Raw genomic sequence first — 23,414 nt, forward strand, 5'->3', positions numbered from 1 at the left:
CTCTGTTTCTCTAGGCATCTCAGGACACACAGGGTTAGTCTTGGAGCACACAGGGGGATGCACTTGAGCCTTGAGTCAGAAATATGGCTGCCAATTCCCAGAGGCCCTGCTCTGGTCCCGACTTTCCCCCACCTCCTGCTCTCACTGCTTTGCTTTGCTGGGATGCTGTCCACCCCTTCCCAGGAAATGTACCACCCAGCACCAGCTCTCTCCCAGTATCGTCCTTGTTGGGTCCCAGGTCTGGCCTCCTGTGCCCTCACAACCCGGAATGAGTAAGCTGCTTCCTCTGCTGAGGCCAGCAGCCCAAGTAGGGACACATCCCCTGCTGCTCTGCCTTGCCTTGCCCTGCCCTGCTGTCCCTGCTGTCTTCAACACGTGGCCTTGCCAGCTTCCCCTCTAAGGTGCACCAAGGCATGGCTCACTAGCCCCAGGGCTCCCCTGGGCCAGGCCCTCCGCTGGTGGTGTAGCTCCCATGAGTGTTTTCTAGTCTTAAGGAATCATCCATGTGGAGAGTCAGGGACCCAGGAGGTGCTCCACAACAGCCTGGGCTAGTCACAAAGGCTGATGGCATGCCAAGGCCAGAAGCTCCATGCCCCTAAGGCCCCACCTGTGGACGCTGGCTGTGTCAGGTGCTGGGCTGCACTGTTTGCCTGCACCCTCTCCTCAGTCTGCCCTATCTGGCAGGTGTTGTCTCTGCTCCAGCAGACAGGCTCTGGCTAGCGAAGGAACTCGCTCAGGTCCTAGGCAGTAAATGCTGGGCTCCATGTCAATGGGGACACTGGAGGTAGCTGGCCTGAGTGGCCCGGATGCTGTCCTGTGGCAGGGACAGCAGTGATGGTGGGAGAGTGTACAGGCTGTTGGTGACTTAGCATCCTGGTGAAAAGCATGAGGATGTAGGCACAAGAAACACCTGAGTGAGGGTCCCTGTGACATGTAGCTCCAAGCCTCATGGTCATCTCATTGGCCTTCTTACCCATTGGCAAGACTACCTCCAACCTAGATGTCCCCAAACACTGTCTCCTGGTCCTAACTGGCCTGGTCAGCTCTACTTGATTCACCTGCTCTGAGCCTCTACTTCCAGGAAGTCCTCCTTGAAATCCAGTCCCACACCCTGGCTGTGAGTGCTTCCTTGCTGGGTGCTCACTCAGGGCTTTAACACGTGGGGGGCCTCAGTCAGTCTTCATGCCTGGGGACCCACTTTGCAGGTGGGGAGACTGAGGACCAGAAGGGTTCAGGGATGAGGTGATGTGTCATGTTTATTTTTGGCCTGTGTGTGATTCTGCCTCCTGCAGTGCCGCCTCTCAGGGGCCTGGCACTTTCACTGGGCTTGCTGGCAGTCTGGAGGTGGCGACAGACACAAAACAGAAACAGCAGTAGCCACCAGAACAAGAGCTACTGTGCCAGGTATGTGCCAGGAGCCAAAAGCTTTTTCTGAACAGACTTATTGTCTCTATTGTTTTGTGAGGAAGGGGACACTGATATGTCCCCATTTCACAGCTGAGGACACCGAGGCCCAGGGATAGTGGCCACTGGCTGAGACTTACAGCAGTGTCTGGGATGCAAGTCAGGCCTTCTGGCTCCAGAGCTGGCTCGCCCTGCAGGTGCCTGAGAAATGCTGCTTTATGTCAATAGGAGTGTTGAACATGTGTCCAGGTGCCATGCTTTCACATCCAGTGTGCTTGGGAGTGGGGAGTGGGTAGGGGATAGGCTACAGGGACCGTTTCCCTGCCCTGGTGAATCCCCCAAGGATTGAGGTTGGAGTGGATGACTGCCTAACCAGGGTGCTCAGGCCTCAGTATCACCCCAAGAGGGAGCTGTTTGGAGGGCAGGATTGCAGCCCTCGGGGATCCTGACAATGAGCTCAGCCTGTCCCCCTAGACCGGCCTGGCAATAGCTGACTGCACTTTGTACCCTTCTCTTCTCTTGCAGGGAGCCGGGAGGCTGCCTTTACGTATGCCATCATCGCAGCTGGCGTGGCCCATGCCATCACGGCTGCCTGTACCCAGGGCAACCTGAGCGACTGCGGCTGCGACAAGGAGAAGCAAGGCCAGTACCACCGGGATGAGGGCTGGAAGTGGGGTGGCTGCTCTGCTGACATCCGCTACGGCATCGGCTTCGCCAAGGTCTTTGTGGATGCCCGAGAGATCAAGCAGAATGCCCGCACTCTCATGAACTTGCACAATAATGAGGCGGGCCGCAAGGTAGGCAGCCGGGATGGAGCCACATACAGCCCGGGCTTGGTGTCTGGGGAGGAGCTGCAAGGTTTCCTTGGTTTCTTTCTGCTTGGATTTGCCACTGCTCAGGGCTTGCATGGAGCAGGAAGCACATCCACTCCTGGAGATACTGTGTTTCTGAATCTCCCTTCAGACAGCTTGGCTGGCTCTCAGTGAGGCAGAGAGGGCCGATGTGCATACCTGTCTGTGGGTCCACAAGGACCCACTGTGCAAAATGTGGAGGAGGTAGGGATTGGGGTGAGCATGTGGAGAGCTGTCCCCAGTGGCTAACCTGTTCATGGAGATGTTACTCAAAATCTGGAGTTTAAAACAAAGAAGGTAGACGTTCCCTCTTTCTCGACTCCCCACTCCAACGAAGTCCTAGCGTGTCTCATGGAAGAGGCTGGGGTAGAAAGTACACTGGATGCCCTATCCTGTGAGGAGGGCAGCAAGGGCTCAGCAGGCCCAGAGGAAGGGACCAGGACCCACAGGGTGGGCTGTGTCACAGGGAGGCAGGCAGGTCTTGCCACCATTGAGACATGGATCAGGGACTAAGAAAGAAGTGAGCTCCCCACTCCCCCCCGGAAGGATTCAAGTGGAGGCAGCTTCAGCAGCTTCTGTGAAGCCCCCAGGCCAGTGCTGCCTGGCCAGGGCTGTGTCCTGAGCTGGGGCTGAGGATGGAAGTGGGCTAGGGACAGGCCTGCCAGGGAGGACATCCCAGAGCTGCCTTCCTCCTCCTGAGGGTACAGGGGGCTTTGGCATCAGGATAGAGTGTCATGAAGGAGTGTCTGGAGGTCAGGCTGAGCACTGCAGTGACAGGACGTGTGTGGCCACCATCAGGGACCACAACACAGGCACCCATGGAGGCCGGGCAGGGGCAAAATCAAGAGAAAGTGTGTGCAGACTGCAATGGCCCCGGCACACAGGCCAGGTCCGGGGGGCATGTGCTGGGCTTCACCAGGTGTGGTCTGTGGTGTTCTGTATTTCCAGCCCAATTTTTAGGGGCAATCATTTCCTTTCTAACTGTTCAAGCTTAAAAACTGGGAGTTCCAAACCACTCTTTATTGGGGCTGAACTAGACACACGTGCTGGTCAAGTGTGGGCTGGCGGCCGGGTGATAAAGTGGTGGGAATGCTGCTTTGGGGACCAGGCAGTGTTTTCGGTTGGGTCTGTCCACTCATGAATCCTCAGGAGTCCCCAGGAAGGGGTGTCATTATGCCAGCTTGAGTTATGTGACATCAGAGGCTGAGTCCTGAAGGTAATCAAAAACAAGGGCAGGATTTAAACCCAGCTCTCTGGATTCATGCTCTGTGCTGGACTCTTGGGCTGCCCAGGTCTACATGCAGCTGTGTGACTTCCTTCCTGCATTCTCAGGTGAGGGGAAGAGAAAAGGAGACCAGGCAGGTAGGCTGTCAGTCCAGGGCAGGGCTGTACTCCCAAGAGGGGAAGCAAGTCTCAGGGTATAGAGGGATGGGAAGGGCCTGGCGGCCAACCCCCCCTCCCTTCCGCTCGCCCGCCACATCCGGTGTGTCAGAGCCTCCTGGGGGCCGGTGAGTCACCCAGGGGAGCTGCTCACCTGGCCTGCCTGGGGGTGCTGTCCTGGTTAAGTTACAAGGCCCTGCCTGTCCAGTCGTGAATGGAGCTCCTGGGCAGAAGCACACACCTGCAGCCATGTGTCCCTCCCTCTGCCTCAGATGCTCATTGGGTCACAGGCAACAGGTCTTAGCTCCCTCCTGCCCTTGAACCCTCACTTGCTGGAGGCATCCCCCAGCAGTGCCAGCAGCCTTCTTCTCTTCTGTGGTGGCTGTGTAGTGGGGCTCAAAGAGAGCACACCAATCAGCTTGGGGTAGAACATCTGGGAGAGAGATTCATAGACCACCCAGCCCAGCTAGCCACGAAGCTCAGGCACTCTCTGGTGGAGTTGACACCCATCCTTAGGCAAGATGGACCCTGAGCACTGTCAGTGTTCACGAGACCAACTCTAGTGGAGGATGCAAGCCACCCCGAAGCTGAGTGAGATGTAGCTGGGCAGAGAAGAAAGGTGAGGACAAGATCTAGGGGTGGGCACAGGCGACAAAGGTGAGTGCCCAGAGCCTGCTGGTCTGCAGAATCACTGACCAGGGCAGGGGTGCAAACCTTCCATCTAGCCCCACATCCCCGTGGCTGCCTTTTCCTGAGAATCCAGATCCCAGACTCCTGGAAGCTTCCCTTTTACACCCTTCCTTTCTTTGTCCCCTGTGCCGCCTCTGCCTGGGTGGCTTTACCCTCCCCTGTATCTCTTAGTCCCAGCCTTGTCCAGAGCCTGCCCATGCCAGGCACTCTAGAAATAAACTTGGAGTGACTGGGTGAGCACCTGCTAGCCTCTGGGGAGCCACTGCTGGTTCTGAAGCAGGGAGAAGGGCAGACATCATAAAGTCAGATTCCTGAGAGGCTCAGGGAGGCCATGGCAGGGCCAGGTGTGGGGTCTGGGCAGGGCAGAGACCACCTGACCTGAAAGTTCTGAGCAGATCCAGCCCTCTCAGCCTTGTTCTTGCTGGGGAGGCCCCTGGGAGTGGCTTCTTGGGGAAGCAGCTTGGCCAGTGCTGCTCCATTACTGCGTGGTGGAATTGGGGCTCCTCTGTGTGCATAGGCAAAGCCTGAGCGACCGTCAGCCCCACCCCGTGGTGCCATGCAAGAAAATGAAGGCCCAGAGTGGTGCTGGTCCTCAGGCACTTGGGCAGAGGGCACGAAGCTGGGCATGAAGGTATACTCCCACCCTGCCCCAGGTGATCAGATCCTCACTCTCCAAAGCAAGGGCACCCTAACAGCCCAGACATGGATCTACTTGGGCAGGACCCCTCATGAGACCTCCGTTTCCCCACATGTCAGTTGGGATAGCCAGCTCCCAGGAACCATGAAATGTGCCATGTATCAGGAAGCACCCATCCCCACCTGGCGTTCCACAGCAGTAAAGGGGCCAGCGCCACTCCTGGATGAGCGTGTGGCTTGGAAAGGCACACAGATGCGTTCAGCACCCGCCGCCTTGCTCCTGCTGCCAGGAGACAAGACTCGACCTGACTGCAGGCTCTGGCGCTGCTTAGCAGCTGGGCTGGAAAGAGGGGGCAGGGGCCCAGGGAGGAGGGACAGAAGGGCCTTCCATAGCACAGTGCTGCTGTGAGCCCCTGGGCTTCCCATAAGCCTCCAGGTGCCGTTTGTGCCTGGGCAGAATCGGGCCCTGGCTGGAGGACACGGCTGTGGGGGCTGCAGAGATAGGGGCAGCAGGCTGCAGGCCTTGTCCTGCAGGTCACACAGCATTCACTTAGGGGATTGCAGCAGGGCTGCTCATAGCCTTTAAAAGGGGGTGGGGTGCTAGAACTGTAGTCTCTCACATCAGCATTTGGGGATTCTAGTATTTAAGTCCCATAGAGCTGGGTTGTTGTAGGTGGTGGATTTTGGGGTCACATCCTGGCAGGTGGGGTTGGAGTGGGAGGGTGGAGCATGGAGTTGGAAGTTGAAATGAAATGTGCAGTGGAGCCACTTCTTCCCAGCATGCAGCAGTGGGAAATGAAATAGGCACATTCCTTGCCTTTGGGATGCCCAGCCTGGAGTGAGTCAAGTAAAAGGAGCAAAAACTCTCATTCTGGCTGTACACGGCAGGAGCAAGCTTAGCAAGGAGGCAGGGGAGTAGGAGAAGGGTCCTCTGCTAAGGCCTTTGAGTAGCAGTCCTCTGGGTGGATGTAGCCGTGAGAAGGAAGAGAACAGTTCTAGTGGAAGCAGGCACCTCTGCATGGCTGATAGCCTCAAAAAGCATAGCTTGGGGAAGCTATGTGTGACCAGGGCTGGGGGAGAGGAGGCTGCAGATGGGGCTGGAAGCAAATGCAAGATCTTGAAGGCCAGGTCAGGGTGTCTGGGAGTGGCATGGTGGGAAGGGCTCTGGGCAGGTGTGTGGCACTGGCTGCCACAGAGTGGGGATCGCAGTGCAGGGTCTGTGACTGCTGCGGGTGCCTAACCCCAGAAGGGGCTTCAGGTCAGTGTGGGGAGGCATTTTAGGAAGCACTGGAGGGGACTATGTTTGGTGAGAATGGGTGGGGGCTGCTGTCCTGGGTTAGGAGCTGGGAGGAGGAAACTGGTTTTCCGGGAACATAATTAGGATGCTGTAGGGTGCTTTGGGCCACAGGATGGGTGGTCCTTGGGACAACAAGGGAGATGTTGGAGGCTTCGGGCTCCTTACTGTATCCACTTCCTGGCATCCACCAGTGAGAGGTGATCTCCTGATCTCCCCCAGCAACCCCCACTTCCTGGATTCACTGTGGCAGGCTGTCAATGGGAATTCAGGAGGGCAAGCTGGGAGGCAGGAAGAGGAAGGAAGACCCCAGCCCTTCCAAAGGCATCCTGGAGCCCCCCAGGGATGGTGCCCTGAGGCTCAGGCCACACCCTGAGTCAGCCTTGGTGGGTTCTGGGCATAGGACCTCCTGCCTGGGCAGAGCCTCTGTGATGACAGCACTGCAGCTGGCTGGCAGAGCCAAGCTTGGCTGTACCTGGAAGCACATACACCAGGGAGATCTGGGGGCCTATGGCAGGGCAGGGCCCTCAGCACCCCCTTCCTGGGAGTGTGGAGCCCAGGAGAGGCAGCCGAGGGCCAAGGGGCTCAGCTGGGACAGGGCGGCCCCTGCTGGAATGCATGCTTGCTCCAAGGGAGGTGAGCTCAGGGGGATGGAATTCCCCCAGTGTAAAGTCACCTCCCAGTCCCTGCACAGTCTCTTGCTCACAGGGGCATGTGGGTCTTGTCCCTTCCTGCCCTGCCCGTCGGGTCGGGTGGCTTCTGGGAGCTGGGTTCCTGCTCCTGCAGCCTTAGTGAGTCAGGGGACACTAGGGATCCAGCCTGGCAGCTGGGGTGGGGCACAGATAAGACTTGCTCAGCTATGCTCCTCTCTGCTGTCCCGAGGGCCACTTGCATACTTGCCAGGATGGAGTGCAGTGGCACGTCAAGGGCCGTGGGGGCAGTGGCACGTCAAGGGCCATGGGGGCCAGGCACTGCCTGACCACTCTGGGAGGAGACACAGCTGCGGTTCTTAACTTCACAGAAGAAATAGGGAGAGTCTTCCAGGTTTAACCTGTGAGGGGAGAAGAGTGGGTTGTATGACCATGGGCATCTATCCTGTCCACAGCTACCCTGTCCTGCTCACCACTCTTCTGTCATGCACCCCTGGAATCAGTTTTGCTCCCATCAGGGCTGCTGCACCTGCCATCCCCTCATCCAAGATGTTCTGTGAAACCTTTGCATACATAATTCCTTCTATTCCTTCTTGTCTCCACTCAAACGTCATGTTCTTAGAGAGACCGTCCCTCACTTGTCTCCCCAGTGTCCTCTTTGTACACTATCTTGCTTATTTCCCGTGTCAAGTCACTGGAATGACCCTGGTTTACTCGCATAGCTTTCTATGGTTTTATCCAAGGCCAGCACCAATGGGGTAGAGGCGGGCAAAGTTCACAGGTTCCTGGCACAATCTAAGTGCTGGAGAAATGTTTGCAAACTGAATGAATGACAGATGTCTACTCTGTCTTGAGGAAGGGTACTAAGAGTGGTGTCACCAGATATCCTCCAAAGACAGAAATTCCAGTTCAGCTTGAATTTGAAATGAACAAGTGATTTCTTGTATAAATATGTACCAAATACTTCAGAGGACCTACTTACACTAAAATATTATTGTTTATTTCTTCATCAGATTTAACGGAATAGTTTGTGGGTTTTTTTCTTAAATACAACACAGATTGAGATAATACTAGATACCCACGCAGTTGGAACACAGACCCTGTGTGCCCTTTGCCCCTTATCTCCCCATGCACTACCAGCTTAATCTGCAAAACTGTGGCTGCTGATCACAAGGACATCAGTTGCGACGGAGCCAGGGCACAGGGTCGACTTCCCTGCCTCCCCGAGGGATCCCTAATTCCAGCCACCAGGGATCTGTTTTCCCCGCACATCACTCTGTCCTGTCTGGAGTCTTTATGAATGGAATCATCCAACATACAGTTGTACGGATTCACTTAGTCCCGTTCAGGGTCCCTTGGTGAGCGTTCGTTCAGTTTGCAGCATCTATCATGGGTCCTTTACTTCCCTGAATGCACACATGCTGGAGAGATGCTTCAAAGCTGGTGTGGCCACTCGGCTGGGGAAGGATGGCATTTGTGTCCTCATCAGTGTTAATGCCTGTGACCCTGAACCTCTTTCCCTGTGCTTGCTGGCCAGCTGTGTCTCCACTTTTGGATCTTCTGCTCATGTCTTTTGTTTACTTTCTCATTCGATTGCTAATGTTTGGAAACAATCATTTATTTACTTCAAGGGCAGAGTGAAAGATAGAAGAATAACCTTCAATCCACTGGTTTACTCCCCCACATGGTTGCAATGGATGGGGCTGGGCCATGGCAGAAACCAGGAACTGAGAGTTCAATCCAGGTCTCCCAGGGGGCGGGAAGCCGATTACCTGAGCTGCCGACCCCCAGGGTCTGTGTTTGTCAGGGAGCTGGGGTTAGCAGCCGGAGCTGGGTGCTGAGCTGAGGTGCTTTGATGTGGATGTAGGCACTTTAACCACCTGGCTAACTGTTTTCTACCTAAAAATTATCTTTTTATGTTAAAAATTGTAACTCTTTTAAATGTGCAATTCAATCACATGAACCATGTCCATAGTATTGTGCCACCATCACCACTGTCAGTCTCCATGCCCCTCACCCAGCCCCTGGCACCACTATCCCTGTGTGTCTGTTCTGGGCACCTCATTGAGGTGGATCCACACAGCGTTTGTCCCCTGTGACTGGCTTATTTCATGCAGTGTCTTACAGGTTCTGCCATTCTTTCTGCATGATCTATCCCTTGAGTAAGGTATGAACATTTGTTTATGTTTGTTTATGTGCTGACTCTGGCAGTGCCCAGGATAACTGTGGGATTGGATTAGTGCTGGACACTCTTCCTGTCTTAAGCCCAATTAATAGAGGGAACCAAAGCTCAGACATGGAGGGTTCTTGCCATGGCCATACACTCCAAGAGAGTGGAGGAGCAGAATTGGCAGCCAGCTGCTGACTCAAAACCCCTTCCTGTGGCTATTCAAGGTGGGAGTTGGAGGCACTGGCCCAGATGAAGGCTGCAGTGAGGGCCAGGAGGGTTGTGGCAGAACTGGGAGCAGCCCAGTGGGAAGAGCAGGATGGGGAATGTGGGCCCAAAGGACAGAGCTAGGATGGGGCTGGGTCAGGAGCCTCAGGGACAGACCAGAGGGTGGCCAACCTGGGCTGGGGTGGAGGACACCCATGGGGCCTGAGAGTTTTTTCCAGTTTTCTCTGATGACACAACCAGGGCAGGGCCCAGTCAGGTCCTGTCAGTGATGCCATGTTGATAACGATGGTCAGTGCCAGGGAAGGGAGGAGACAAGATAAGGGCAGCCATGGGGGCAGGGAGCCTGGCCAGCCAGGAGCAGCACCTCCCACAGAAAAGGGAAATATCCCAGAGGCTACTCCCCAGCTCAGAATCTCCCCCACCCCCACTCCAGAGCTGGCACGAACACAGGCAGCCTGGGGCAGGCTCAGTGGGAGTGGCTGGACATCTGGCCCCAAGAGGGCTTACATGGCTCAGCCTGGGAGTGGGGCAGCCTCGGGGAGCGTTGCTGTCTTCCAGTCTACATAGATGGACCAGGAAGGGCTGGTGGGAGGGTTCCAGGGAAGGCGGGAACTGTGGGCTGGAAGAACACTTGGGCTGAAGGTGGGTTCCAGCTTTGGTGAGAGCTTGTGCCAGGAGCAGGGGGTTAAGGTCCAACTACTGCTTGGCTGAGAGAATATAGAGACCCATTTTTCTGTCTGTGGCACCAACTCAATCCCAAATCGTCCCATGAGCTTAGCCAGCTCTACTTTGTCCACTTCCCAAAAGGGAAAACAGCAGCAGAGAGAGGTGAAGATCCTTTCCCCAGGCCACATAGCTGGCCTGTGCACCCTGTATCCAATCATTCTGGTTCCAGACCTCTGAGCCACTGAGCAACCCCAGGGCCTTGGATACCCATGCTCTCTTCCTCATCCTCTCCTGGTCCTTGGCGTCCTGTGATTGTAGGTTGCGGACCTAGGTTGGGGTTTTGGAGACCATGGACTGCAGCCCCCAGTGACTCTTCCATCTGGTCAGAGGTGGGCACTGGTGGTCGCCTCCCACCCTGGGTGCTATGGACCTGGCACTCCGACTTCTGCTTGGGAGGGGACCCTTAAAGTCAGGAGGGAGTTTGACTGCGTGGAGAGTGGGCATCTACACGCTACCTCCCTCAGCAGGTGAATATATTCAAGGTGAGCCTGGACAAGGAGACACATGATGGGGCATGTCCAGGAGAGCCCTGCTTGGGCTAGAGACCCAGGTACTTCCTGTGTAGGCTCTGGGCTTGCTCAGCCTGAGGAGCAGGCTGGAGGATTGTGTCCTCTTGTCCTACAGAGCTTACCTGTCCTCTAAGGTGGTCACAACCTTCACTTTGGCATCTTCAGAGCCCTGTTTGGAGCCACAGGGCCACCTCAAACCCAGGCCAGTGTCCAGAAACAGCCCGTGGGGGCTGTGGGCAGTCAGCGTGGGAGCTGCCTGGCTACTCCCTCCGAGGTATGCACTGAGTGGGGCAGCATGAGGATCCCTGTTGTGACAGAGGAAATGGGATCTAGAGTCTGACCCTGGCTTTGCCACCTCCTGGCTGTGTGGCCCTGGGCATGCTTCTTTGCCTCTCTGTGCTGCAGTTTCTTCATCAGAAAACAGTCCATAAGAGCTCCATGGAGGACTGAGAGGCCAAACATGGAGTGAATGTACAGATGTCTGTGCTGTCTAGCAGGGCCCCCATAAGCTTCGTGTGGTTTTTACATTTAGATGAGTCACAAGCACATGGCATTGTGGTGGAGCAGGAAAAGCTGTCACCTGCAACATCACCATTCCATATGGGCACTGATTCATGTCCCAGCTGCTCCACTTTAAATCCAGTTCCCTGCTAATATCCTGGGGAAAGTAGCAGGAGGCATTCCAGTGTTTGGGCGCTGCCACCCCCGTAGGATGAAGCTCCTGGTAGCTGGCTTCAGCCTAGCCCAGCCCTGGCAGTTGCAGCCATCTGGGAATGAACTAGCAGATCAAAGACGTCTCTGTTGTAACTCTAACTTTGTAAGAAATAAATAAGCCCTAAAAGTATAAGTCCTCAGCCCACACTTCCAGAGCTTGGTAGCCACATATGACTGGTGCTGGCCACAATATTGGACAGGGCCATGGCCACAAATCCTGTGGGTCTGTGCTGGAATTGGGGTGGTAGGCAGAAAGATAGTGCCAGAGGAGTTAGTTCTGGGGACCCAGGAAAGTCTGTGCAGCAATGGGCTCCTTCCCTCCTACCCCTGCCTCCAGTAAGCTCAGGGGTCTCCAGTGCTGTCCATCTGGAAGGAATTCCCAGTGTGGCTGCCACCCTCAGTCAGGGGCTCATTTGAAAGTGACCTGTGGTGGGGAGGGGGCAGCTTGAACGAGGCCTTGAGAGCCTCCCAGGTGAGGTAAAGTCAGGGCTCAGTTACACTGTGGTGAGACCGAGTCATAAGGCGCCCACTGGGGACAATTGGTGCCTTTGTGCTTGGGAGGGACCGGGAGTCCTGGGTGTTATCAAATCTGCCTGGATCAGGGAAGGGTGGGGGAGGCGGTCAAGGGGAGGAGGTAAAAGTGGTCCCATGGGGAGGAGGGGGTGGAAGGACAGCCTGGTGATTGGAGGAGCTGGCCCAGGAGCTATAGCCTTCTGCGATCTGGGACACTTGCATGTCTTTGGAGGCCAAATGCAGGTGATTATGTCCCCAAAGGACTCCCTACTTGGGACAAGGGAATCCAGAAGCCATCAGCATATATCCAAGACCAGCACTGGCTCTCTTCCAGGGCCTGGGTTCTGCCTACTTGCCCTGGGTAAACCCATTTAATCTGTCTATGTCCTAGGGGGCACCTGGTCAACACCATATCACAATGGGCAGCTGAGGTCCAAGAAGGGACTCAAACAGCAGCCCTGGTGCTCAGGCAGTCCTAAGGCTGTCTTGATCTCAGACCCTTCCCGCATTGAGGACCATGCTGGGGCTGGGGGTGGAGTGGCAGAGCCCAAGCAGCAGTGGACAGGGCTGTGGCAGCACTTGGATACTCCCTGCCTGGCACACCGGCCCCACTTAAGGGAAGGTGGGCTCCTTTGTGCACCATGCAAGTTTTATTATCAGTGTTTTACTTCAGTGGCTCTTCCCAGCTCTTAGGCCTCTTTGTATTGGCCTGATAGCATGCCACAAGGTCCTGGGGAGATGGAGCAGACCAGGAAGCCATCAAGATTGATGATTTCATGGGACAGGCTGTTGTGATATCATGCTGCGGTTCCCCTCCTCAAGGCAGGCAATAACCAGCTGGTCTATCAGTCATGTCTGAGTAGGGTCCCACCCCATTGTTTCCAGCCCCACCACAAATGCCCAGGTCACGCTGCATTTCAGACCCTACACTGTCGCAAGTGAGGCCCAGCCTTCCATCCTTAGGTGTCCAGCCACCTCTGCACTTCACTGCTGGAGGACTCCACTTCCCCCGGAAACACTTGCCCCAGGCCTGACTTGGGCTCTTCTTCCCACACGAGCTCCCTCCCACAGAGCAGGAAACAGTGGCTCCATCCTTCTGACCGTGGAGGTCAAAGCCTTGGTGGTGGCTTGGCCCCTCCTCTGTCGCCCCCAGCAGCATCTTTTCAGAACCTGCACCCTCAGAGGGCCCCTTCTTCCTTGGAGTAGAGGCCGAATTCCCCACCATCAAGACTGCGAGTGGTGTGGGTCCCTGTGCCTCTCTCTGTTTCCTTCTTTCCAGTTCCTCTTCACTCACCTACCCCATGCTCACTGTCCACCAAACACACTGAGTCCATGCCTAAGCCAGGCCCTTTGTACCTGCACTTCTCTCTGCTTATGGCACTCTCCCCCTAGACATTCACCTCTGCATGGCCTCAAATCCTTGTTTCCAAGTTGCCCCTCCAATGGAGGCCTCTCCTGACCAGCCCCCTGAAAGTTGCCCTGCTCTGTCTTACCATTTCCCGTTCCTTCCTGTTTCACTTTTCTCCATAGCACTTTCAATCAGCTGACGTACCATTCATTGGTGGTTTGCCGAGCAGTCTCGGTGTGGCTGGGCAAAACTAGAGTACTTGCTGAAGCAGCCTCTGCAGGTACAGGCCCGGGCAGAGGCTCCCTTCCCACCTGCCTAACTCAAGCCTGTGCCTTTCATAGGTGTGTGCCAATGTGGCCACAGTACATGAATATTTTATTTAAAACCCTGCTGCAGCACTTGTCTTACTCCAGGCACTATTCTCCACACCAGACATACATATTCATTTATAAGATTTCCTCTCCCTGCCCTCCCCTCTCCTCCCTGAGAGTCTAGTGAGGCAAGTGCTGTCATGATGTCCTTTTACCAAGAAGTTCGGCAGCTCACTCAAGGTCACACAGTAATGAGTTGAGAGCCAGGCTATGAATCCAGGCAGTCTCCATGTATCTATCTGGGGACTGCATTCTTACTATATTTGTTCTCTTCTTTGCATTCATTCACTCACTCATTCATTAACTGTTTCTAGAGGTTTTTTTCTGGGTGTTGGGTGCAAAGTTTTAGAGATTCACCAGTGACTGAAAACTATTTCTAGGCAGTCAAGTAGGAAGTTCTGAGCAAAGAAATAAGAGAAAAGGAGATGTAGATTCATTTAGCAAACATCCACTGATATCCAGTGTGTGTCAGCTCTGCTTAACCCTAGAAATCTGATGTATAAGACCTAATTTCCATGTTTGAGGGGTTTACATTGAAGGGCAGGGTAGAAGGGTAAATTATTGCATGGAAACATGACAGGATGAAGAGGATTTGGTAAAAGAAAGTTTAGAGAACAGGGACTCTCTAATATGAGGACTAACCCTTTGGATAATGGTTGACTGGTAGGCTGGATGGATGGATGGGTGGATAGGGACACAGATATTTAAGGAAGTGAACAGTATTTGGAAGGATGGCTGGGTGAATGGCCACATGGATGGATGGATGGATGGTTGGTTGGATGTTAGCAGATGGATGGATGGATGTTTGGATGCTGAATGGGTGGAGAATCGTTTGGAAGGAGGGGCAGTTGAATGGAGGGTGAAAAGCTGAGCTCATTGCTGGAAAGTTGGACACTTTCCCAGTGAGATCACCAGACCGGCTGAAATAAAGGGTTGGAAATCCATGCATTCATTCGTTCAACAAATATTTATCAAGCGCCTATTTATGCGTCCAGTACTGTTTTAGGCACTGGGATCAGACATGGCTCTCGCCTTTATAGAGCTGATGTTCCAGGGGAAGGCAGATTACTAACGAGAGAGAGAGGGAGAGTGAGAGAGAGGAAGGATGCCTTGTCCTCGCATAGGGTATGCTGTGGTGAAGATAAAGGAGGGGGGTGCGTTTCTTTTGGAGGGATCAGGAGAGGTCCCTTCTCAAGCTGAGGGAGGTCTCAATAGAAAGTGAGGCTCCTGGGGAATCTCGTTTGAGTCAGAGGGAACAGCAAGTTCAAGTGCCTGGAGGCAAAGGGGCTGGTGTGGCTCTCACCCAGTGAGCAATGAGCTGGGGGGGGGGGGGGCGCAGAGGGGGAGGGGACGGAGCACTCACATCCATGAATTTGGGTGTTTGGGAGTTTAAGGTGCAGGGGGCACTGGCCCAGCACTCCTGGGCTCGGTGAGGGGCTCGGGGGTGGGCTGTGCCCTGGAAGCCAGCACAGAACAGTGAGCCTGGGGTGATTTGCCCCTGTGAGGGCACACCCTCCCTGCACCCCCTGGATTGGTGCCCAGCTGGGAGGCCTTCAGCATTTTAATCACAGCTCCCAGCTCTCAATGGTTTACAGCTGAAGCGTGAAACAGGCCTTGGGCACCTTGCACTCCCCAGTGATTCACTTGCTCACCAGTTCTATATTTAGTGTCATTTAGTGCTTATTGGCCAAGTTTGCAGAGAGAAAGGAGAGGAGAATTTGGAGGAAACTGGTGAGTTTTGGGGTTTTATAGACATGCAGATGTGTTTCTCAGCTGCTTTTGAGGATTACTTCTCAGCCTTTACAAAGCAGCAGGTGCCCAGGCCCCTTCTAGCCTGCCCTTCCTTTCTCAGGCAAGTAGTGTGTGCTTCTGGGTAAGAGTCAGCTATGAAAGACACACACAAGGCGTGCCACCCAGGGGGACAGACTCTGAGTCCTCAGCATTGCACACCACACGTGGTGGGAAGGGGGCCTCGGGCCACATACTCCTGCTCCTACCTGAAGCCAGGCTGCAGCCCCCGCATCCTCCAGCCCAGCATTCTACAGGCTTCTCAAGCCTGTATGCACATGGAATCCCTAGGCAGACTATCATTGCACACGCTCCCCATTGCACCACCAAATGCAGGCAAGGCCTGAGAGTCTGCATTCACAGCAATGCTAACAGCCACATTGCTGGTTGCTGTGGTCTGAATATGTCCTCCCAAGTTCATGTGTAGGAAACAGAGGCCCCATATTCATGTGTGGAGGGCAGCTGGGTCTGGGACCTTCGGGAAGTGACTAGGGTGAAATGAGATCCTGAGGACAGCATTAAGTGGCTCTATATGGAGGGGAAGCAAGACCTCTGCAGTGGGATGCCCCCTGCCAGGTTAGGATGTACCAAAAAGGCTGCTGAGGCCAGCACCATGTCCTGGTATCCCCCATTCCCGCTAGCCTCTAGAACCATGATATAAATTCACCTCCATCCTTCATACTTGCCCAGCTGCGGTATTCGATTATCAACAGAAAACAGACAAACTCTGGTCTTGGGACACTACTTGAACATGAAGATTTTGACCAGCATTATCCAATAAGAATAGGATAGAGACCATGTGGGTACCACATGTTCATGTAGTCACATCAGAAAGGTAAGATGACATTCGATGTAATCATGTCTTTCATTCTATCTGATATAGCCAAAATATTGTCACTTCAACATGTAATCAGTATAAAAATATCAGGCTCTTTGGCATTCTGTTTTCTCCTGTCACACATCTTTGGTATCTGGCGTTTGTTTTACACTCATAGCAGGTCTCACTTTACATGACCATGTGGCTAGTAGCTTCCATTTGAGGTAGCACAGGTCTGAAACCCTCAGAGAACACTCCTGCTGGCCTCATGGTGGTGTGCAGAGGCCTGTGTTCTGATCCAATCTCCTACAGCAAGACTTGCTGCCCTAGCTGGAGCAGAAACCACCATCTCTCAGTGGTGGTGAGGCCAAACCACACCAGAAACCACCATGTCAGCCTCTAGGTGGAGGTGTGTTAGGGTTAGGGTTAGTGTGTTCTGTTTGTCCCTGACTCAGAGGTACAGTGAGAGGTCAGGGAGACCTCCAGCTGCTGACCATGTTTGGCAGAGGCAAGGATTGAGGCTGACAGACCGGCAGGAATTCATCAGAACCTTACCATGGCAGGAGCAGCCAGACTTGATACCCAGCTCCCAGGGATGCAGGACCAAATGGGGTCCTGGGCTTTGATGGATGTGTCACATTCCATCTCATGGCCCCCTGGAGAGACCACCAGCCAGGTGCTATGCATTCTCAGAGCACCCCAGCAGCGTACAAACCCTCTCACTACTGATACTCCATGCTTTGTAATGTCAAAGTCACACAACTAGGAGGGAAATCTCTAATAACAGGGCTTTCCCAGGGTGTGAACAAAGTCTAGGATAGCGATCTGGGACACACTCATGCCCAGGCCTGAGTGGCCATTGGTGGGTTCCAGTCAGTTAGCCCTGAGAAGTTGAGGTGCGTTATTCCAAATACAGCTCACTGGCACTCCTGGTGCTCATAGAGGCTGACAAGTTCTGACTGGCAGAGGGGTCGACTGCCAGGCAAAGCTGATCTCAGGGTTGTGGTGGGCAGTGCCATCGTCATTGTCATCAGTTGCTAAGTGGAAATCATCTCGAACACAGGAGAGGCGGGTCCTTGGTTGTGAGGCAACTGAAGCAGGAATTGTGGCCCACTCCTCCACCACAGTGAAGTGTGGCAGGAAGGACTCAGCTTTGGGGGCATTCGGGGACAAGTGTTGACATGGGTATGCTTGTCTACAGTGCTCACCATGGCTACCGTACCACTCTGAGTTGCATTTTCTTGGGCTGCTTCCTGAAAGACCCCAGGTTTGTGGCCAGCAGAACACATGAGACTGGGCAGGCACAGGCTTGAATCTGATGGGCAACATGGACCCAGCACACCTGGCTCTTCTGCTCTGGGTCCCCATGGGGCCCTGCAAGCTGAGAGCCTAGAAAGCGTGTGAGTGTGCACATGTGGAGAGTGTGTGGTGCTGAGTGGGTGGTGGGCAGAACCTGTGCGCACTGCACGAGCTCCCTCACCTGGAGACCTGGCTAAGGGCAAGGGTGATGTCAAATGCAGAAGCTCCTACCAGGAGCATCCATGAGTGGACATCAACCATGTACTTCCTACTGTGACCCCTGCCCTGGTGCTGGCTTCCTGGCTCCCCTGAAGCTCATGCTCTCTTGGGGGAGAGGAGGCAGTGGGACAGTGATGACAGTGACTTCTGTGGTGCTGTGGGTTACACTGTCACCTCTGTCCTTGGCATCCCACTGGTGTCTGCCTCAGGCCAATCTGGTAGTGGAAAGCTGAGATGGAGAGAAGATAATGCTGATGACCATGAGGTGAACACTGGGGCTACTTAGGCAGGGGGTTAACCTGTGGATTCCCTTGCACTGGTCTCTGCAACTTTGTTCAGTTCACTCTGGCTACCCTAATGTCCTGTGTCCAGTTTCCTCCACACTGTGGTCACAGCAGGTGCCTTATCCTCCAACTCACCAGGTGTTCCCTGCCCAGGGCCTTGGCAATGCCCATCCCTCATCCCAGAGCCCCTTTTCTCACTCTCTAGACACAAACTTCCCTCCTCCCCTTCTATCTGCTCCCACTGCAGCTTTCCAAGAGTACTTCCCTGCGCCCTGTCCCACCCCCCGACCCCCTCACCCAGCTGAGCATTGCTCCCTTGTATGCATCAGCACTGGGCTTGGGCTACACACATTTCCTTTACAGAATGTTGATGGCCCACCCCCTGCATGTATGACTGAAGCAGGAACAGAGGAACTGACTGGGGTGAAGAGATGAAGAGTGACCTCAGGAGGAGCTGGGCAGACAGAAAAAGAGGAAGGGCTGGGGCAGGCAGAAAGAGCAGCCTGGCAAAGGCCTCGCATGGAGGGGAGCACAGAGGAGCCAATGCCAGAAGAGGAGCCATGGCTCTCAGCAGGCTCTCCCTTAGGATGCCAGGTGCCCTCTGAGCAGGTCCCTGGGGAGGCCATGTGGAGAACAGACCAGAAGTGCCAGCAGATGCAGGGGGCATGAGGGACAGGCTCAGCCTTTCTGGGAGTGGGCCCTGCCAGCCAGTACCCAGGCCCTTGAGTATGAAGGCAGCCAGGTCTCGACTGAGAGATAGGGACCAGGGCAGGGGCCGCATGGTGGGATTTTTTAATACCTCCACCTCCAACATGGGCTTGGCCGTGTGTTTGTGTGTGGGTGGAAGGGGCAAGGTAGGCCCCATTCACATGTGAATGAAGCTGAGGTGCCCAGCTGGTGTGCCTGGTCTTGTGGTCGGGGCTCCTTCCTCTGTGAGGGGCAGGAGCACAAGTGCGTGAGCTCACGTGTGCTGTGTGAGTGTGAACACAGAGGGGCTGTGGCTATGATGAAACAGGCACAGGTGTGTCTGCTGTGGAGCAGGGTGCTAGTGCATCCTGCCTGGGAGGTGTGTGGGGGGTGTGGTTGCCCATGAGTGTGACCCAGGAGGAAATGAGCCAGGGGTGAGGGATTCTTGCCCCCATGGCAAAGCTGACATATGGAGAGCCATGAGAACTTGGCAACAGAGCCTGGCTTCTACTTTGGGACCACAGGAGGCACAGATGGGATGGTGCCCAGGCCGGGGCTGGGTTTTAGAAGCCTCAAGCTAGGTGAGGAAATGTCTCTGTAGTCTAGGCTGCAGCCCTTCTTCCCACAGCCCAGGACAGCCCTGGGCCCCATGTGTGCTCAGAGCTACCCAGTGTGCCTTGCGGTGGCCCTGCACTATGGAATGCAGCTTCCCCAGTAGCCCCACCTGCATAAGACAGGCATATTTGCTTGAAGTCAGTGCATCCAGTATGACTTAAAGAATGCAACCCAAAAGAAAATACTCCGAATATTTACCAAAAACGGGGGCGGGGTGCTGTTTTTTCCTTCTTTCATCTGAGTTGCCCAGAGGAATACAGCTGCGGCCATGAGACATAGCTTATTGCTCGTGATGGATGGATGCCGGGTGCAGGGGGGTGGGGGAGAGGAGTAGGGGGAACAGGAGGAACAAGAAGAGGAATAGGGCGAGGAAGAGGAGGGCGAGGAGGATGGAGGGGAGGAAGGGGAGGGCAGGAGCCTGTCCCTCTGGAGGCATGCAGTCCACTGTCCCCCAGTATGGGTCCAGGCTGCCTGCCATAGAATTACACCTTGTCTTGCTTAGGTCCTTTGAAAAGCGCCCCTGGGGCTCGGCAGCGTGGCCTAGTGGCTAAGGTCCTTGCCTTGATCCCATATGGCTGCTGGTTCTAAACCCGGCAGCTCCACTTCCTCTCTATCTCTCCTCCTCTCAGTATATCTGACTTTGTAATAAAAATAAAATAAATCTTTAAAAAAAAAAAAAAGAAAAGCGCCCCTGATATGGACATGTACCCATGGGTTCCCCGGGGAAGGGCCAGGCAGTTCCATTGCCAAGGACATGAGGAGGTAGCTGGAGGCAGAGAAAGGAGGCTGCAGCCCCTGAGGAAGGCTGGCTGCAGTGGTCCCATGTAGGCAGGGAAAGGGACCTTGGGTGAGGCAGCTCCCAGCAGGGCCGGCAGCAGCCAGGTGGTTGAGGAGGAGGTCCTCGGAGACACTCTGCGTGTCTGCTCCAAAGGCAAGACATTCCATGTATCCAGCTACCCCACGCAGTCCTGGAGCCACCCTGCCTAGGCTCAGGTTCCAGTTCTAACCCATTCTAACTGCATTGCCATGGCCAGTACTGCGACTCTTCCCCATGACCTGGGGGTGACAGTGACCCTGCCTCATTTGGTTGCTGAATCATCAAGTGCTTGAAACCAGAGCAGGGGTATGGCTCGCACCCTCTGGCCCTCAGCCTGGTATGTGTATGTAGGGACAGGGACAGGTGGACAGAGACAGAGACAGAGACTGTCAATGTTGAGGCCCAGATTCAAAAACAGTCCTGACTTGACCCTGAGACCACCTCCACAGCACCATTCACCAAACCATCACAGGTCCAGAGGCCACCTCCCTAAGCTCACGAGAGCCACATCTGCCCACACAGTACACTCAGTAAACGCAATAAGAGTTCTCACACATGTGGTGCTGGTGTGAGATATCAGCTGCCACACCCTCCCCTGTTGGCCTCTGGTTCTCTTGCCTGTCGGTCACAGGATGGCTGCCTAGGCAGCAGCAATCACACCATAGCATACAAAGAACAGAAGTCACACACTCTCTCACATTTGTCTGTATCAGGTATAGTTTGTGAGATCTAGGATGTCACAGGCATGTCCTGTTCCCTTCAGCTGTTTTTGCCATCACTGGCATCTGGTGGCAGAGGGGGGATCTGAACTAGGGTTCTGGCCCTGCCTCTGCTACCTCCACTTCCCCCATACACGCTACCCTGAGACTGATGGTGAGGGCCTAGCTCACTGCTTATCACCGGGGGTGCACCTGCTCCAGAACCACCCCTTCCTCTACAGGAACTAGCTGCAGGCTGGTCAACCTCGGGCAGATTGCAGAGGAAGCAGCAGGTGCCCAGGGCTCCAGCCCTCAAGGGGCTGGCCTCCCAAAATAAGTCTTTCACAAGGAACCTGGTGCCCATATCCAAAACTGCCCCTTGCTACTTGGGACTTAAAATCCTTCCTGCAGGAGTGGGCCAGTGCTTCACCAAAGCTGCTCCTCCCACACATGAACATATTCCTGGGCCCAAGAGGTTGTGTTAACGCTGTCAGGAACAGATACCAAACTCCAGCCAGCTCAGGAACATAGGGAATTCAAGGCATTCATGGGGTTCCTGAATTCAGGTCCAGTTCATCCAGGGTGCAAATCGAAGTCTTCAGAGCTCACTGTACCCTTCCCTCCCAGCTTCTTGCTTCTCGGGTACAATTCTCAGCTCCAGGGTTGCAGCCACCTATCCCCAACTCTGAGCCCTGCTTTGCCTACGGTTGGTGTTGAGGGAGAACAAACCAGCAGCTCTGGTCTCTGTTGCATAGAACGTCCTGGGCTGGCTCTGAGGGGCCCGGGCTGGCCTGAGTCACCCACCTGTGTCAGTGATGACCACAGCCATCTGGGGGAATGAGGCAATGACCACTGAGAGCAGCGGCAAAGGCTGAGGTTGCTTCCCGTTCCCACCTGGTGAAAACCTCACTGAGGAGTGAGGCTTCGCACAGCACCAAGGCCAGACAACAGAAGGCCTGCCTGGGCTGGGGGCAGCTCTGGTGTGGAGCTGGGTAGAGGCTTGGGTCAGCCTGGGCCCTGCAGTGATGAATGGGGCGACATTCCGGGTTGGTGGGAAGTCCTCCCAAGTGTGCCTGGTGCCCCAAGCCTGCATGCAAGAGGGTAGACATGGCCTTAGATTTTAAAGTTAGAGCCCCCAATAGCTGTAGTCCCATGAGTGCCAGGGGCACCGGCAATATAGGAGCAAGTGTCTTGAGACCCCTTCCATCCTCCAGGAAGTATCCCATCCCACAACCCTGGTTCCCTGGGCAGCCCCGAGGGGCTGGGCCAGGTCCAGGAAGCTGTCTTTGATTCTATCTATTTGGTGTTAAGAATCAGGACTTTTCTGGAGCCAAGTTCCTCCCCAGGCTCCTCCCAGGCCCAGGAACTCCACCCTGGCTGATTCTGGGCTACATGCCTGGTGCTTCCTGGGGCCCTATCAGAGAGTGGTGGCCTTCTCTCCCTCCAGCGGTGCAGGAAAACCTGCTCCACACAGGGGAGGTGCTTAGGTCCAGCCTTACCTGCCTGGGCACAGGAATTCCCTTCACAGATTCCAGCTGCTGCTGGGGAGCTCCCTGATGGGAGGCCATTCACCTCTCTGGCAACCCCAAAGCCTCTGCCAGAGCCCTGTGCTGCCCTGCGTCCTGGCTCTGCCCTTGGAACACACAGACCTTCTGGTCACTCTCCCCACATAGGTGGGCAAAGCCCGTGAGGCAGTGACCAGGGACTCCGCACTGCCTTTCTCACCTTGGTTAGTGCAGTATTTCCAGCTGCTGCTGCCAGATACTTTATCTGGCTTTGGACATCCCTGGGGCACAGTCCACTTCTGCACACCACACCACAGCTGTCCCCTCCTGGCTGTGCACCTTACGTCTCAGTCCTTAGAGCCTCACACCGTTGACTGCTACTGCCTTCTCAGCTCCTATCAAGCTCGTGCTTGCCTGAAGCTTTTAATGTTTCTCAGTCCCTCCCATCCTGTACTTTGCAACTTTTTTTTTTTAACTATCAAAAATCTGTACTTGTTTTCCCTTCTTCTGACTGGTTTCAGCCTTATGTTTTAATCAGTGGAAGGGACTGAATCCTGCCCTGGAGTTCATTCCTACATTCCTGTGAAGTCCTATTGGCCCTAGAGGTGACTGAAGTCAGATTATGGCAGCACAAAAACACACTTCTATTTACCAGTCACCCCTCTCCCCGGGCACCCACCAGGCCTGAAATGACCCCGCAGAAGGGGAGCCACCACCAAAGTACCGCCAGCTCCTTCTGTGCTCTTGGCTGCCACCATCAGATGGGAGCCACATGGTCTCTGTACCTGGATGAAGGGAGGGCTCTCCCTGGGTCCCCCTGCTTCTGCTCTGCCCTGCTGTCACCTGACACTCTCCCAAGCACACCAGACTTCACTGCTCCTGCACCCATGGCTGCCTTTGGCTTGGGGTGATTACTGCAGATGCCTTCCTGACCTGCACAGTCACTCCCGCCCTCTGACCTTTTGCCTCACCACCTCCCTCCCAGTGCCAAGCCTTGGCATGTGCGCTTCCAAAGGTTGATGTATTCCAGCTAATCCTTGACACCTAGCCCCAGCCCTTGCCTTCTTAAGGGAGGCCTGAACTCCATATAAGAGCAGCACCACCTGGTTCAAGTTTTCTTCTTGCTCCTGCCCTGCCTCTTGTCCCCATACACACTCCATGGTGCTCATCAGTTGGCATTAGATTAGGGGCTATTCACCCCTTG

At 54.8% G+C, this 23,414-nt stretch overlaps 1 protein-coding gene across 2 annotated transcripts in view; it reads left to right on the forward strand.

Moving 5' to 3' along the window:
* Positions 1 to 23,414, forward strand: part of WNT7A (Wnt family member 7A) — a 46,482-nt gene that overhangs the window by 14,375 nt on the left and 8,693 nt on the right. For both annotated transcript variants that reach the window (XM_004581370.2, XM_058678653.1), the window contains exon 3: positions 1,930 to 2,201. In XM_004581370.2, coding sequence (XP_004581427.1) covers positions 1,930 to 2,201 — 272 coding nt within the window. The remainder of the gene's footprint in view (positions 1 to 1,929; positions 2,202 to 23,414) is intronic.

This window comes from Ochotona princeps, chromosome 21 (genome assembly GCF_030435755.1).
Source record: "Ochotona princeps isolate mOchPri1 chromosome 21, mOchPri1.hap1, whole genome shotgun sequence".
Taxonomy (NCBI): Eukaryota; Metazoa; Chordata; class Mammalia; order Lagomorpha; family Ochotonidae; genus Ochotona; species Ochotona princeps.